The following is a 17475-nucleotide window of genomic DNA, read 5'->3' as shown; positions in this document are numbered from 1 at the left end:
TATAGTTTCTGTTCTGTGGACTTGCTAATTATGCCTGCAGAAAACAAATCTCAGGGTTGTATGTGGTGACATGTATGTACTCTGATAATAAATTTTACTTTGAACTTTTAACATTTTTGAATTTTGAACCTAATCAAAAGGAACAGCCTATTCAGATCACTTCAGATATTTCAAATTATATAACTATTGTATACAATTCCATGGTCAAATGTTCATCTTTTACCCATTGTAAAAAAATTCCCAAAAGAAGTGTTGATATAAATCAGGGTCCCCAACCTTTTTTGCACCGCGGACCGGTTTAATATTGACAATATTCTTGCCAACCGTGGTGGGGGAGGGGGTAGGGTTGCCAACAGACAAGAGTAGCAGTCTAATACGTTGTGTTTACCCCGAGAAAGACTACCATGACCATGAAGCCTTGCGTGGGCACCAGTGCGCATGCGTGTATGAGCCAATTTTTTTCTACAAATCGTTTTTAGTGATTCCGTTCAATGAAACTACAGTATACTGTACATACATTATTTCTACTTTATATAGGCCATGTATTTATCATGTCATTCCTGCTTTTACTATATGTTAAGTGTTATTTTAGGTTTTATGTAACACAGCGCATGAATATAGTGATAAGTCAATTATAAGCCAATAGCATCATAACATTTTAAGTAACGTTTGGATATTAAACACACAGTGCATAATTTCCTCGTATGAACATATAAAATCATTACAACACACCAACATCGCTGAATCAGTGGGAGTGCTGGGCTTGTTGCCCTGCAACAAGACGGTCCCATTGAGGGGTGATGGGAGACAGCGATACTCGAAGGGGGTTCCTTATATCCAGTCTATTCCGCAATTTAGTTTTCGTTGCATTCATTGCAGAAAACCCCACTTCACAGAGATACGTTGGAAATGGAAGCAACATTTTCAGTGCTTCCGTGGCTATCTCAGGATATTCAGCCTTGACTTTGATCCAGAATGCCGGCAGAGATGTTATGTCAAACATACTTTTCAGCCCATCGTCACTTGCAAGCTGGAGGAGTTGAATTTCCCACGCTGACATGGATGACGCGCAGGTAATGACCTTGCGTGCGTTCAACTTCAGCAATGGGCATGACAGGGAATGAGGAAAGATGTAGGTGACTCATATCGCCAAATCATATCGTTTCCTCACGGCCCGGTAGCACATGGTTGGGGACTGCAATATAAATAATCAAGATTTCAAAATTTTTCAAACTAACGTATTGTTATGGCTCCTATTTAATTTGAGTTTGATAGTTACCCTATCTCAGATGGCCTGTCCTCACGGAGTTCTTATGGAATGCATTTGTTGTTGTTTGAAACTGTGATCCTTTGGTTTTGAGCGTTTAGCCACATAAGAGTGGCGTCTCAACGCCTTCCACCTTCGCAGCCTGAGACACATCCTGGACATCAGGTGGGTTGACCGAGTCATCAACAGAGAGGTCCTGGCCCGCGCCCAGATACCCAGCCTCTTCACCCTGCTCCAGCAACACCGTCTCTGTTGGCTGGGCCACGTACACCACATGTCAGACAGGAGGATCTGGAAAGACCTGCTGTACAGGGAACTGGCCTCTGGCAAGAGAGCACAAGGGTGGCCCCATCTTCATTTCAAAGATAAGAGAGACATGAAGTCACTGAACATGAATGTCGAGAGGTGGGAGGACATCGCAAGCGATTGCTCTCGCTGGAGGCTGGAACTATGCAGAGGTCTAAAAAGAGGAGAAGAGAAGCTGAGGCTTGCCGCTGAAGAAAAGCGCAGTCGTCGGGAAAACAGCACCAAGACAACACTGGAGGACAGCGCCTTCAAGTGCAGTCGCTGCAGCCGTGACTGTCACTCCCGTGTGGGCCTCTACAGCCACAACAGATGCTGCTCTACCAACACAGACTGAAGCAAATCTTTCCAGGCGCAGATCCATGGTCTCGCGAGACTAAATGGATGTCACAATACAGTCAAGTGGGCAGGTGCAAACAAGTGATGTGCCCAAACTCTGTCTGCCTTTCTTTCTTTTGATCTCTCCAGTGAATCCAAGTTTCACACCTTTCGTTACATTTCACTTATTGAATGTTTGTTTATTTCTTTAGGCATTGTTGGAGTCTCTGGCTATCATCTGACAAATCTAATCAGGCTCACTTTGAAGTAGTAATAGGAAGTGAAGAAACCTTTAAGAGGCAGTAATCAATACAATAGAATTCACCCTGAGAAGCTAAAATCAGATGTACCTGTATTACATTTGAGTAAAGGTAACTACAGAGGCATGAGATAGGAGCCGGCCAAAGTTGATTGAAAGGGGACACTGGCAGGAATGATGGCAGAGCAGCAATGGCTGGAATTTCTGGTAGTAACTCAGAAGATGTAGGATCAGTTCTTTCCAAAGAAGAAGTAGTATTCTAAAGGGAGGCAATCATGGCTGATGAGGGAAGTCAAAGACATAAAATCAAAAGAGAGGGCTTATGATGTAGCAAAAATTAGTGGGAACCTAAAGGGTAGAAAGTTTTTAAAAACCTTCGGAAGTCAACTACGAAAGCAATGTAGATGAAATATGAAGGTAAGTTAGCTAATAATTTAAGAGGATACCAAACATTCATTCAGTTAAGGGTAAAAGAGAGATGAGTGGATGGCTGCAAAATGATGCTGGAGAGGTAGTAATGGGGAACAAAGGAATGGCAGGCAAACAGGATATATACTTTGCATCAGTCTTCACTGTGAAAGACACCAGCAGAATGCCAGAAATTCAATAGTGCCATGGTGCAATGAGTGTAGTCGTTATTGTTAAGGAGAAGATGCTTGGGAAGCTGAAAGGTCTGAAGGTAGATATGTCACCTGGATCAGATGGACTACATCCCAGGGTTCTGAAAGAGCTACAGTAGCTGAAGAGATCATGAAGGCATTAGTAATGATCTTTCAAGAATCACTATATTCTGGAATGTTTGTGGAGGACTGGAAAATCACAAATGTCACTCCACTTTTTAAGAAGTAACAGGAAGTTATAGGCCACTTAGCTTGACTTCAGTGGTTCGTAAGGTGATGACATTCATTATCAAGGGTGAAGTTTGGGGTACCTGGGGGCACGCAATAGAATAAGCTGAAGTCAGCATGGCTTCTTTGAGGAAATAACAAGCAGGATAAACAAAGGAAAGTTAGTGGAGGTTGTTTATTTGGATAGTTAGAAGGTCTTTGACAAGGTGCCGAACACGAGGCTGCTAAACAAGATGAGAGCCCAGGGTATTATAGGAAAGATAATAGCATGGACAGAAGGTTGGCTGACTTGCAGAAGGCAAAAACTGGTTGTCTGACAGTGACTAATGGATTTCCAGCATCTACAGATTTTCTCTTGTTTGTGTTTATAATCGATACCTGTATCCAGCTGGAAGCCTGAGAAGAGTTTACTCGGTGACTAGTGGAGTTCCTCTGAGCTAGGTGTTGGGTCTGCTACTTTTCTTTCACATTGTATGTTAATAATCTGGTAGTGGAATTGATGGCTCTGGCCAAGTTTGCAGATGCTGCAGAGATTAGTGGAGTGGGAGGTCAAGTTGCGGAAGCAGGAGGTCTGCGGAAGGACTTGACCAGATTAGAAAAATGGGCAAAGAAATGACAGATGGAATACAGTATAGGGCGATGTACTTTGGTGGAAAGAATAAAGGTGTAGACCATTTTCTAAATGGCGGATCAAATTCAGAAAATGGAGGTGCAGAGTGATTTTGGGGTCCCAGTGCAGGATTCCCTAATCGTTAACTTGCAGATTGAGTCGGCAGTGAGGAAGGCAAATGAAATGTTGACGACTAGAATATAAAAACAAAGATGTAAAGCTGAGGAGTTATAAGGCAATGGTTAGATTGCATTTGGAGCCATCTGTGCTCCATATCTAAGAAAGGATGTGCTGGTTTTGGAGAGGTTCAAGAGGTGGTTCATGAGAGTGATCCTGGAAATGAAAAGGTTAATATGACGGGAGCTTTTGATGGCTCTGGGCCTGTACTTGCTGGAATTTAGAAGAATGGGTGAGAATCCCATTGAAACCTTCCAAATATTGGAAAACCTTGATAGAGTGGATGTGGAGCAGATGTTTCCAATGGTGGGAGAGTCTAGGATCAGTGGGCACAGCCTCGAATACAAGGATGTCCCTTTAGATCGGAGATGAAAGGAATTTCTTTAGCCATAAGGTGGTGAATCTGTGGAATTTGTGTCTATAGACAGCTGTGGAGGCAGAGTCATTGGGTATATTTGAAATGGAGGTTGATAGGTTCTTGATTTTGAGGGCAGCAAAGGTTGCGGGGCATTGGGGTTGAGAGGTAATAAATCGGCGATGATTGAATGGTGGGGTGGACTCTGGCCAAATTCTGCTCCTGTATCCTATGCCCAATATTTAGTCAGTAAGTGCGTCATCCTTATCCTCTCTCCCTACTATGTTTCAGTTCAGATCCACTGGCTGCACAGATGGTCTCCATATTTGACCATTCCTTGATTATGTATATACTGTATTTCTCTCAATAACTAGGGTTTTAACAATGCTAATAGCACGTTAAAGAGTACTAACATACTAAATCATACACGTTCATTTAGGGATGCTAAATACTGTTATAGTATCACACACAAACTTACTAAAATCTCTTCTCAACTTTAACAGTGTCCTATTCCCATCGCCCTTGTGCTCAACGAGCCATTGTAGCTCTTGATCTGTGTGCATCCCAGTCTTTAAAAATCTCATCTGCATTTTAAAAACTATCCATGGCCTTGCCACTACCTGTATCTGCAACCTCCATCAACTATGCAGAGCATTGTGACCTTCAAATTCTTACCTAATTTAATGCAGCCTAGGCCCAAGCTGTGGCATTCCAGCTCTAAACAATGTTTTGGAATGTTCCTTTCAGATGTTGGAAAAATGTTCCTTAAAACCCTATTTCTTAACTACTTCTATGTTTGGAGGTCAGGTGAATGCCCAAACCTCCTAAAATGACAGTCTTGCAGCCACACCACATGCGATCTCTTTGCCTTTCCATTGTCGTAGCCAAACCCCTATTGGGTTTCAGTTTTAAAGGCTTACCCCTATCTATCTGACAGACGGACCAAAGAAATAAAATTGTAATTCCCATTCTATATTCAGATAGCCTTGGTAAATAAAGGGCAAAAACCCGTAAGGTAGGATTATGGATAAACATTGATGTATGAAGTGTACTTCAAGCAAAATTTGTTAGGCGTGGATTGGAATATCCTTTCTTATGAATTCCATCAGGAAAATTTCTGAATAGTGCCACATTTGAGTAGAGTATTGTACACTGGCTGAATTGTACTTTGGTAGAACCACACCCCATTAACATGGCACTTCGAACCACATAAAACAAGATGCATAAAAACAAAAACGGTCAGGATGGGAAGCGGTTTCTTCCCTCTGGCTGTTAGGCTTCTGAACTCCCTGTCGCATCGTATTCGAAGAGGCACTGGTTAATCTGTTTTCTGTACCTTACAATATAGAAACATAGAATGCTGCAGCGCATTACAGGCCCTTTGGCCCATAATGACGTGTCGATCCTGTAACCTACTCTAGAAGGTGCCTAGAATTTCCCTACCGCATAGCCCTCTATTTTTCTAAGCTCCACGTACTTATCTAAAAGTCTGTTAAAAGACCATATTGTATCCGCCTCTACCACCTTCTCTGGCAGTGTATCCCACACACCCAGCATTCTGTGTGTGGAAAAATTTAACTCTGACATCTCCCTTGTACCTACTTCCAAGCACCCTAAAACTATGCCCCCTCGTGTTAGCTATTTCAGCCCTGGGGAAAAAGCCTCTGGCTATCCACATAATCAATGCCTCTCATCATCTTATATACCTCTATCAGGTCACCTCTCATCCTCTGTCGCTCCAAGGAAAAAAGGCCAAGTTCACTCAATCTATTCTCATAAGGCACACACTCCAATCCAGGTAACTGCCTTGTAAATCTCCTCTGCACTCTCTCGATAGTATTTAATTTATGCACTTTAGTTTGTTTTTTATGTGTAATCTATCTGTAGATTTCATCCTTGCTTTCATAAGTTGTTATGTGTGTTAGGTATACTACTGTGCTTTGTATCCTGGTTCGGAAAAATGTCTTGTTTGAAGGTATACATGTATATAACTAAACAACAATAAGCTTGACTTGACATCCTAACAGTACTAGAAGCTCCATATAACAAACTCCAGTAGAATCACATTTTAACAGTGTTGTTTTCTAGCTGTAATACACACTCTTGGAACTTTTCTTTAGATGAACCATACATCAGTAGTAACATAGCTCTGCAGAACCATATCCCAGTGGAACCATGTGAACATAATGTCAAACTTCAATATACAGTCATGCAGGAAGTAAAATAGACCTGCAGCTATAGAAACTGATCGGTAACAACTGTGAAGGGTTTTACTTTGGCTGTGGGCCAGTGTAGGTGAAACATGCCAAAGTTCACTCCTCAGCTCTTGAGACAGGATTGGAGAACAAAGTGCATTCAGATGTAGTATTCCTTGTGATTCTGTAGTCTGTCAGACTTGAAGGCTAGCTAATCATTGATACAAGGAGAAAGAAATGCTGGGAGGAAAGACTTCCTCAGTGTGAGAGAGTACTTCAGACTGACCTTTCTTGGACTGCACGACTGATATCCTTCCACTGAACCAAGAAATGGTATTCATTTTTTAGTCCACAAATCCACGTGACACTTTATTTTTAAAAAAAGTTTAGTCTTCAGATTTTCTTCATGCTATGATCCTTGGTGACTGCATCAAGCTATTTCTTTGCTGGGCTTGCCAGAATCCCTGGGAGGGGAACTGTACACTGACATGAGCTAGGTTTAACTGGGATACTGAGCTCAGTGGAGGGCATACTGATTGATGACTGACAAAGTTGCAAGGTTGACAGCTCGTTGGCAGAGTTACTAATGCTTGACAGTACGTGCTAGAAGATACTGCCCCAACTACGATCTGCAGTTGCGATGATGTGGCCCAGTATCCTCATTTGAGGTTGGATGTCAACTTTTGATGTTGCAGACGACACAAAGGTTGGTGGTGTTGTAGATAGTGTAGAGGATTGTCAAAAATTGCAGAGAGACATTGATAGGATGCAGAAGTGGGCTGAGAAGTGGCAGATGGAGTTCAACCTGGAGAAGTGTGAGGTGGTACACTTTGGAAGGACAAACTCCAAGGCAGAGTACAAAGTAAATGGCAGGATACTTGGTAGTGTGGAGGAGCAGAGGGATCTCGGGGTACATGTCCACAGATCCCTGAAAGTTGCCTCACAGGTGGATAGGGTAGTTAAGAAAGCTTATGGGGTATTAGCTTTCATAAGTCGAGGGATAGAGTTTAAGAGTCGCGATGTAATGATGCAGCTCTATAAAACTCTGGTTAGGCCACACTTGGAGTATTTTGTCCAGTTCTGGTCACCTCACTATAGGAAGGATGTGGAAGCATTGGAAAGGGTACAGAGGAGATTTACCAGGATGCTGCCTGGTTTAGAAAGTATGCATTATGATCAGAGGTTAAGGGAGCTAGGGCTTTACTCTTTGGAGAGAAGGAGGATGAGAGGAGACATGATAGAGGTGTACAAGATAATAAGAGGAATAGATAGAGTGGATAGCCAGCGCCTCTTCCCCAGGGCACCACTGCTCAATACAAGAGGACATGGCTTTAAGGTAAGGGGTGGGAAGTTCAAGGGGGATATTAGAGGAAGGTTTTTTACTCAGAGAGTGGTTGGTGCGTGGAATACACTACCTGAGTCAGTGGTGGAGGCAGATACACTAGTGAAGTTTAAGAGACTACTAGACAGGTATATGGAGGAATCTAAGGTGGGGGCTTATATGGGAGGCAGGGTTTGAGGGTCGGCACAACATTGTGGGCTGAAGGGCCTGTACTGTGCTGTACTTATGTTCTGTGTTCTGTGAAATATGTTGAAAGTTTCACTGGTTTCATAGGACATGTTCTAAATATGATTTGGAGGTTCACTGACAAATAAGAGTTACATCCTAATGTAAAAAATAGTTGCAGCACATATTTTTCACACTTAGTGAGCGATATGACCATCTTGGATCATGGCTTTTGTGGAGTGTATATTTTTTTTGTGAAATTCTATGACATTCAGGTTCATAATCACAGAAGATGTGATTTCTAGCAAGTCATATTCTAAGTCTCACAATACCTTAGATTCTTTAAGTGAATCTTTTTCTTGTGAAGTTGGATTGGAGGTGCAGTAGAAGTCCCTAACAGTCACAGTCTTTTCCTCTCAAATCTTTCTCCCTCGCCCCCCTCTCCCCCCACCTCTTGGTAACGTGGTTCCATCCAGGGCCCAGATTGCGCTCCATAGGAGGGAGGTCCTGTCCAAGATCAAGATTCTGTAGCTCTTTGACCAAATTTTCCAGATGGGAAACATTGCATGACCTCAGCACTGTTGCGGGATCTAAGATTAGACATTTGCCAACATGTCTTATGCTGCTTTTAGCATGCTACTGGTTATTCTACAGTAGAAAATGATTTAAAACCATCACCAACATATAAATGCCTCTCTATGTACCTCTATGCTTCAGTCCCGAATTCCTTCTCTCCCTCAATAGCTGTCCTCTTAAGGCCAGGGTTTTGATTAGAAAGACATGAGGAACTACCTGCTTTTGGTCATTGTTCACCCCTTATGAAGACGGAGTTTTAATCAAGAACAAACCACCTTTGTTTACAGCAAATATTATTGAGAGGGTAGAACTGGAGGTAAGAAAGAGGTTCTTTGTATAAGGTTGTCTTTCATGGATAGATTAGGTTGTAACATAAGTGAAAGTGGGTTAATAATGCAACTGCTCACCAGATCAACATTAATCAGAAATTGGTGCAATTTGAATTCAGTTCTTTGTTTTGCAATAATTTTAAAGTTCGAAGTAAATTTATTATCAAAGAACATGTGTGTCACCAGTACTACCCTGAAATTCATTTCCTTGCGGATATTCACAGTGAATACATAGAAACACAATAGAATCAATAAAAAACTGCGCACAAACAAAGACAATATGCAGAAGACAACAAATTTTGTACATCCAAAACAGAAAAAAAAACAAAGTAATAATAAATGAACGTGTTTATAGAATCCTTGAAAGTGAGTCTATAGTTTGTGGAAGTAGTTGAGTGTTGGGGTAAGTAAAGTTATTCACTCTGGTTCAGGAGCCAGTTGAGGGGTATTAAGTTATACTTAAAGTGTGGAAGGAAGTATTATGCAATTGTAAGTATGTGATCATTGCACAAAGAAACACCAAGTTTTCTCTCTTCTTTTTGCAGGTGAATATCGTCCCCATCATTGCCAAAGCGGACACAATCTCAAAGAGTGAACTACATAAATTCAAGATTAAAATCATGAGTGAATTAGTTAGTAATGGCGTACAGATTTACCAGTTCCCAACGGATGATGAAACTGTTGCAGAAATCAATTCAACAATGAATGTAGGTTGTAATACTGGTCTGCTTGAGATGAGCATTAATAACCCAATTCTTTTATTCTTTAAATAAATATTTTGTGTATTATAATATTTTTAAACATGAATTTTATAAATATATTTGTCTAATAGAATTGGACATTGCAATATTGTCTTTGTAGAATTATATATTTTCTTCCTAAACCATTATTTCTGCTTGAAAGCCATAGAGTTTTGATGGAAGTATATCGAGGGAAATAATAGTGGAGTGTTATTGCTGTCATTGGCTCCCTCGTAGGCTGATTCAGGAAGAGCTCACTTTCACTTTTGTTCTCTGCAGGGTCATCTTCCATTTGCTGTTGTCGGCAGCACCGAAGAAGTAAAGATCGGGAATAAAATGGCAAAAGCTCGACAGTATCCTTGGGGAGTAGTACAGGGTATGTTTGAATAAAAAGATAGACAGTGCCTTGAAAAAGTATTCAGCAGCCCCCACGAGTATTTCCGCATGTTACTCTCTAAATTTAAGATGCATTGAAGTAGGATTTTTTTGAACTAATCTACAAAACATTGTGCATCATGTTAAATCAAAAGAAAAATTCCAAAATCTGCCAACGATTTACTAAAAAAGTAAAATCCAAAATTGTGAGTCAGAAAAAGTATTCATCTATTTTGTAATTACTATGCTAACTTTCCTCAGGTGCAATGTATTACCTACTAACTCACCCGATTTGTTGATATAGAGAATTGGAGGATCGTCTGTTTTCTCTGAATTCATAAGAATTAATACTCCCTCTCTCTGTAAGGTCCAACAATGTGGTAGATTTTCAATAGACCAAACCAAAATGCAGGCAAAAGAGCATTGAAGACGAGCCAGGAAAATGATAATAGCTAAGCACAAATAGTTAAGTACATGCCTCCGAGCTCAGTGCAGTCCATAGTGAAGAAATGGAAACATTATGAAAGCATAGCCGCACTCCTAGGTCAGGCCGCCCTTCTAAACTTAGTTACCAGAGAAGAATGGCACTTGTAAGAGAGGGTACAGAGACGCTAAGAGTCACTCTTGAGTGAGTTGCAGAAGTCAGTGGCTGCATCTGGAGATGTTGTTCATGGCTGCACAATCTGTAAGGCCTTGCACAAAAAGAGTATTTGTGAAAGAGTGGCAAGGAAGAAGCCCTGGCTTAAAAAAAACATATCCTAGCCCATAAAGATTTTGCAAAGTGTTATTTAGAAGATCCTGTAAAGATGTGGAAGTCAGTCTTGTGGATGGATGAGACTAAGTTGGAACTTTCTGGCCTCAACACCAAGCAATAGGTGTGGCATAAATCTAATACTGTGCATCAGCCAGGTAACACCATCCCTACTGTAAAGTATGGTGGAGGTAGCTTCATGCTATCGAGATGCTTTTCAGTTGTGGGGAATGGAAATCTGGTCAGGAGTGATGGGAAGATGCATGTTGCTAAATACAGAGATCCTGGATTAAAAACTCGCTAGCCTCTGCCGGAAAGCTTAAACTGGAGAGGAAGTTTGTCTTTCAGCAGGATAACGACCCAAAGCACACTGCCAGAGCAACCATGGAGTGGCTTCAAATGAAGAAAATTAATATCCCTTAATGGCCCAGTCAGAGTCCTGACCTTAACCTGATCGAACATCTCTGGTAGGACTTCAAGATTGCTGTCCACCTCATCAACTAACTTGGCACAGCTTGAGCAATTTTGCAATGAGGAATGGGGAAAACCTTGCTCCATCAGGTTGTACAAAGCTAACAGAGACTTATCCAAAAAGCCTAGTGGCTGTAGTAACTGCGAGAGGTTGTTAACTAAGTACTGAGCAAAGGGGGATGAATACCTCTGAACTGCTGACATTTCCGTTTTTGAATTTTTAGTTTTTCACACTTTACAATCTTCTGTTTTTTTGGGCTCCACTGTGGTGGAAAAGGAGTATGTGATTCACAAATAAAATTTCTCAGTTAAATCTATCAAAATCCCTGGTTGTAATACATTTTTATGTGAACAAAGGGTTGGGGCTTGAATACTTTTACAAGACAATCTATTTGTCTAACCTCCATGGGTTTCTTGTCAACAACAATGGAAAGGGCAATTGCAAAATCGAGTTATCTTCTCAGTAATACTGTAGTAGAGAACTCTATCATTATTTGTAACTGCATTGGAAACTTTAACTGATAAATTTTATATGTTTTAAGAAAAGTTAACATCCTTTTTCACAGAAATAAACCAATTCTGGATTGAATGTTAAGGGCTGGTTGGAGCATCATTTATGTTGTACCAGTTGGTACACTGAGTGCCTACAAAATATTGTAATTAAAGAGAGTAATCATTTGATTGTATATGCATATATCTGCTGATTTTGGGGTTCCCCAGTTTTGCATGCAAATTATTCAAGAGAAATTTCTCTAGCAAGTACAAACCCCATTTCCAGAAAAGTTGGGATATTTTCCAAAATGCAATAAAAACAAAAATCTGTGATATGTTAATTCACATGAACCTTTATTTAACTGACAAAAATACAAAGAAAAGATTTTCAATAGTTTTACTGACCAACTTAATTGTATTTTGTAAACATACACAAATTTAGAATTTGATGGCTGCAACACACTCAACAAAAGTTGGGACAGAGTTAAAATAAGATTGAAAAGTGCGCAGAATATTCAAGTAACACCGGTTTGGAAGACTCCACATTAAGCAGGCTAATTGGTAGCAGGTGAGGTATCATGACTGGATATAAAAGTAGCGTCCATCAAAGGCTCAGTCTTTGCAAGCAAGGATGGGTCGTGGCTCACCCCTTTGTGCCAAAATTCGTGAGAGAATTGTTAGTCAGTTCAAAAGGAACATTTCTCAACGCAAGATTGCAGAGAATTTAGGTCTTTCAACATCTGCAGCACATAATATTGTGAAAAGATTCAGAGAATTCAGAGACATCTTAGTGTGTAAAGGGCAAGGTCGGAAACCACTGTTGAATAAGCGTGATCTTCAAGCCCTCAGGCGGCACTGACTAAGAAACCGTCATGCTACTGTGGCAATTTAGATGAGTGCACATTTCAGCTAGTTTTCAGAAAAAACAGTCATCGAGTTCTCCGTGCCAAAGATGAAAATGACCATCCAGATTGTTATCAGCAAAAGGTGCAAAAGCCAGCATCTGTGATGGTATGGGGATGCATCAGTGCCCACGGCATGGGTGAGTTGCATGTATGTGAAGGTACCATTGACTCTGAGGCGTATATTAGGATTTTAGAGAGACATATGTTGCCATCAAGGCAACGTCTCTTCCCGGGACGTCCATGCTTATTTCAGCAGGACAATGCCAGACCACATTCTGCACGGGCTACAACAGCGTGGCTTTGTAGACACAGAGTGCGTGTGCTTGACTGACCTGCTGCCAGTCCAGATCTATCTCCTATTGAAAATGTATGGCACATCCTGAAGAGGAGAATCAGACAACAGAGACCACGGACTGTTGAGCAACTGAAGTCTTATACCAAGCAAGAATAGACAAAATTTCCAATTGCAAATCTGCTACAATTAGTATCCTCAGTTCCAAAACGATTAAAAAGTGTTATTAAAAGGAAAGGTGATGTAACACAATGGTAATCCTGCCTCTGTCCCAACTTTTGTTGAGTGTGTTGCAGCCATCAAATTCTAAATTTGTGTATGTTTACAAAATACAATTAAGTTGGTCAGTAAAACTATTGAAAATCTTTTCTTTGTACTTTTGTCAGTTAAATAAAGGTTCATGTGAATTAACATATCACAGATTTTTGTTTTTATTGCATTTTGGAAAATATCCCAACTTTTCTGGAAATGGGGTATGTACTTGTCACTTCTACTCAAGAGCTTTAAACTACTGGTTATGTGCAAATGTAGTAAAATATTGAGCTTGGTGAATGGGTCAAATTCTTGAGTTTTGTTTTAGAGTAAGTTTTAAATGGTATAAAATAGTAGTTTTGGCATATTCTTCCTTGTGATGTCCAGTGATAAAGTCTGTAGAGCTACAGATGCAGTGGCCAAGATGCTGGGGCAAGCTGCCTTCCTCTTCTGAGCATGACATGCATTACAAGCTGGTTAATGTAGTAATAATTCCTGCAATTATTAAATGTTGTAAAGGTCTTTTTTAAAAATATGCATTTACAAAGTTGTATAGTTAAACAACCCTGCTTGCCTTTCAGCTCCATAAACTGGCCTGAAAATTATCTGAAAACTCGCTCCGTAGCAAGTTTTAGTGGTGATTTCTTTCAGAATAATCCTTGGGCAGTTTCAAATTACAGCTTTAAAAACGCAAGGAATTTAAAGTATTTGCTTTGCTAAGCCCAAGTGAGAAGAGATCTGGTATATTTCAGCATAATACCTAATTGTAGAAAAATTTTGTTTGTTTTGTTGTGAAAAAAGAATTTGAAATTATTATCCTGTTTGTCTGCGCATGGACCAGCTGCATAAACACCATGTCTACAAAAAGAATGTCAGAAGCTGGGTGTCCTTCAGTAAGTGATCCATGCTCCCCCAAAGTCTCTCAATGTGTTAGCCGCAAGTCATAAAGCAATGTGATGGAGTATTCTTCACTTGTCTGATTTGGCACAGTCTGATATCATCCAGGTCAAACCAGCTTGTTTGATTGGCACCCCGTAGTCTCCATCCCCAGCACATTGTGTTCAGAGAATGAAATACAGTTTCTTCCCTAGGGCATTTCAACACCACCTCCCAAGCCTCCAGTAGCCAGGATGCTGGGGGAAAGCTGCCTTCCTATTCTGAGCCTGGAATGTATTACACACTGGTTAATGCAGATGTAATTCCTGTGGTTATTAAATGCGTAAAGGTCCTTTTTTAAAAATCTGGTTTACAAAGTTGTATAGTTGAATAACCCTGCCTGCATTTCAGCTTCATAAACTAGCCTGGAAAAATGTCTAAAAACTGCCTGATAATTGCAAGTCTGCAGGTTCCCTTTCAAATCACAAACCCTGAAAATTCAAAGGAAAATGCAGATGCCAGAAATCTGAAATGAAAAACAGAAAAGGCTGAAAACATTTGTGGAAGGAGAAACAGTTAATGATTTGGGTCTAAGACCTTTCGCCATACTGCTGAGTTTTGAATGTATCCCACATCAACCTGCCGTGAAAGGAATATTAATAGATTTCCTTATCATTATCTAAAACGTGAGATTCAGTGCCACTGGAGGAGCACGGACACCAGGACTGCCAGTGGCTCAGCACTGCCACCTTAAGGACAGTAAATGGATAAATACAACAAAACAGAGCATAGAGCAGTACAGCACCAGAACAGGACCCTGGGCCCATAATGTTGTGCCAAATTAGTAATCAAATGGCTAACTAAACTGATCTTTCCTGCCTACACAATGGTTGTATCCCTCCATTTACACCATATTCATGTGCCTATCTAAATGTTTCTTAAAAGTCCCTGATGTATCCCCTCTGCCACCAGCCCAGGCAGTGCATTCCTGTTATTTGCATGTAGGCAATGTGTTAATGCCTGTAATGCCCAAACATGACACCCCCCCCCACCACCCTCGAAGTTTATGGACTAGTACTATAAAGGTTTTAAGAAAGTACGTGTAATCATAGTTGAACAGCATAGAAACAGACTCTTAGGCCAGCCTGTCTGCACTAATCATGTTTGTCTATATTAGGGCCGTATCTTTCCAAACCTTGTCTGTTTAAGTCTCTAAATGCTTCTTAATCAGATTAATTGTTTCTGATTCCACATCCTCTGGCAGTACATTCTAGACATTAACCACTCTGTCTGTGTGTGTGTGTGTGTTTTTAAAAAAAATCTTGTCATTCAGACTGAAATAGATTTTTAAGATCCTTTCTTTTACTCCAAACCGATCTCCACCCCCCGCCCTTGTTTTTGATAGCCCAACTTGGGGGAAAGAGGTTTTGACTCTCTACCCCATCCCAGCCTTTTCTATCAGATCACCCCTCCATTCCAGGAAAAGCAAGCCCAGCCTTTTCATTCCCTCCCCACACTTAAGATCCCCCAATCCAGGCGATATTCTGGTGAATCCTCTTCATTGCAATCGCATCCTATAGTTAGACCAAAACTGCACATAATGCTTCAAGTTAGGAATAACAGCCTGATTCTTGGATGCTGTTCCTGGACCGTGTCAAGTTTTATTTGCAATCTGAGTTTCAATAATTTATGGAACGAATTGATAGGCTTTAGAAATTGTAGAACAGTTGCTGCCAAAACAAATGTCTTACTTACTTCCTTTTATTTCTATTTTGGGAAATATGAATAACTTTTTATAGTGGAAAATGAAAATCACTGTGACTTTGTGAAGCTCCGTGAAATGCTGATTCGTGTAAACATGGAGGATCTGAGGGAGCAGACACATGCACGTCATTATGAACTGTACAGACGATGTAAGCTGGAGGAAATGGGATTTAAAGACACTGATCCTGACAGCAAACCATTCAGGTACAGAACTAGTAGATCTAAGTGTTGAGGTTTGATAATTTGAGCATGAAATTATCTAATGTCATCGTTTGTTCATTATGTGCCATGTTATATGACGTGGGTGATCATGGTCTTTCCATGACCATGATTGTTCATGGCACATTTTTCTACAGAAGTGGTTTGCCATTGTATAATAGCAAGGCATTGGATTATAGTTTTTACTAAGAACATATGATAGCTTATACAAATACACAGCAAGCTAGAATAACTTCACATAAGAGCTTTGATTTCTGGAAAAAATGGTTAATTCTAAGTTTTAATTTTGATGAAGAATACTGTCCAGCTAATATATCAGGGATCAGTGCTGAAACACTGTATTTACATCATATGATGCAAAGATAATGCATTGCGTTCAAAATCCTTGTATAAGAGGTATGTAATTTTATTCTGATTCTGTTTTTATGTGTATGCATATGTTTTACATGATCATATTCACAATAAATTTGTCAGTTGAAGCTTTTTGCTTTTGAGCTGTGTGGTAATGGCATTGTTGATGTCTTTAGCAAATGCAGTGTATTCTCAGAGTATAATCCAGGTTCTTTGTTAATGCACTGTATGTGTCTGCAGTGACTAGATTTTTGTTTAAAAATGCATCTCTGTACTCCATTTTCTTAACAACTGTGGCATATATTAAATTTTGTTGCCAAGGCTTTTCATTTTCATGATGGATAGTAATTATATTTTAAATCCCAAATTTAGGATGAGGCAAGCAATATGCCTTGTAGATTTTGCTGAAGAGCATGAATGCCCACTTGGTGTAGAAACTGAGTCTTTCTAATTGCTTGTGTTTGTTTTGAAGTTTGCAGGAAACCTATGAGGCAAAGAGAAATGAATTCTTAACTGAGCTGCAGAAAAAGGAGGAAGAGATGAGACAAATGTTTGTCATGAGGGTAAAAGAGAAGGAGTCTGAGCTGAAGGAGGCTGAGAAAGAGGTATAATTGTATCTCCTGAATTGCATGTTAACATGAAATCATGGAGTCATGCAGCACAGAAACGGGCCATTGACCCATCAAGCCTGCATTGACAAACAAGCTATTTACATTAATCCTACACTAATCTTGTATTCTTTCCACTTTCATATCAACTCTCCCTGGCCTGATTGTATTACTCACCTATACATCTATTATCAAAGTACATATCCATTATACAACCTTGAGATTCATCTCCTTGCAGGCAGACACAAACAATAAAACCTAAAAGAACCCATTTTTAAAAAAAGAGGACCGACAAACACCCGATGTGCACAGTGGGAAAAAAACACAAATCGTGCAAACAGTAAAAGCAAGCAAATAGTATTCAGAACTGAAGTACACAAAAGAGAGTCCATCCACAGGCATGAAGTCACAACCTCAGTTCAGCGCAGAGCCGAATAAACGTTGCAGAGTAGTGTATTGAACCGGCCTGCCCCACGTCTCCGGCCCCAACATCCTGACCTTTGCAATCAGGCTCTGCGCTTATATCTTCGTTCAAACATCGAGTTCTGTTGCTTTGGTATGGGGCCTGGGCCCCACCACCTCCATCTGGCTTGTGTTATTAATAATAAATGTAGTTGTTTCCTTTGCTGTGTTTG

At 40.3% G+C, this 17475-nt stretch overlaps 1 protein-coding gene across 5 annotated transcripts in view; it reads left to right on the top strand.

The window, feature by feature from the left end:
• Nucleotides 1-17475, top strand: part of LOC134344149 (septin-11) — a 93490-nt gene that overhangs the window by 59858 nt on the left and 16157 nt on the right. For all 5 annotated transcript variants that reach the window (XR_010017376.1, XM_063043468.1, XM_063043466.1 and 2 more), the window contains exons 5-8: nt 9290-9451; nt 9764-9860; nt 15698-15866; nt 16705-16837. Coding sequence is in view for 4 of the 5 variants with exons in the window: in XM_063043468.1 (XP_062899538.1) it covers nt 9290-9451; nt 9764-9860; nt 15698-15866; nt 16705-16837 (561 nt within the window). In the remaining variant the exon portion in view is untranslated. The remainder of the gene's footprint in view (nt 1-9289; nt 9452-9763; nt 9861-15697; nt 15867-16704; nt 16838-17475) is intronic.

The sequence above is a fragment of the Mobula hypostoma genome, chromosome 3 (assembly GCF_963921235.1).
Source record: "Mobula hypostoma chromosome 3, sMobHyp1.1, whole genome shotgun sequence".
In the NCBI taxonomy this organism is placed as follows: Eukaryota; Metazoa; Chordata; class Chondrichthyes; order Myliobatiformes; family Myliobatidae; genus Mobula; species Mobula hypostoma.
This window is presented reverse-complemented; position numbering and strand designations above follow the sequence as displayed.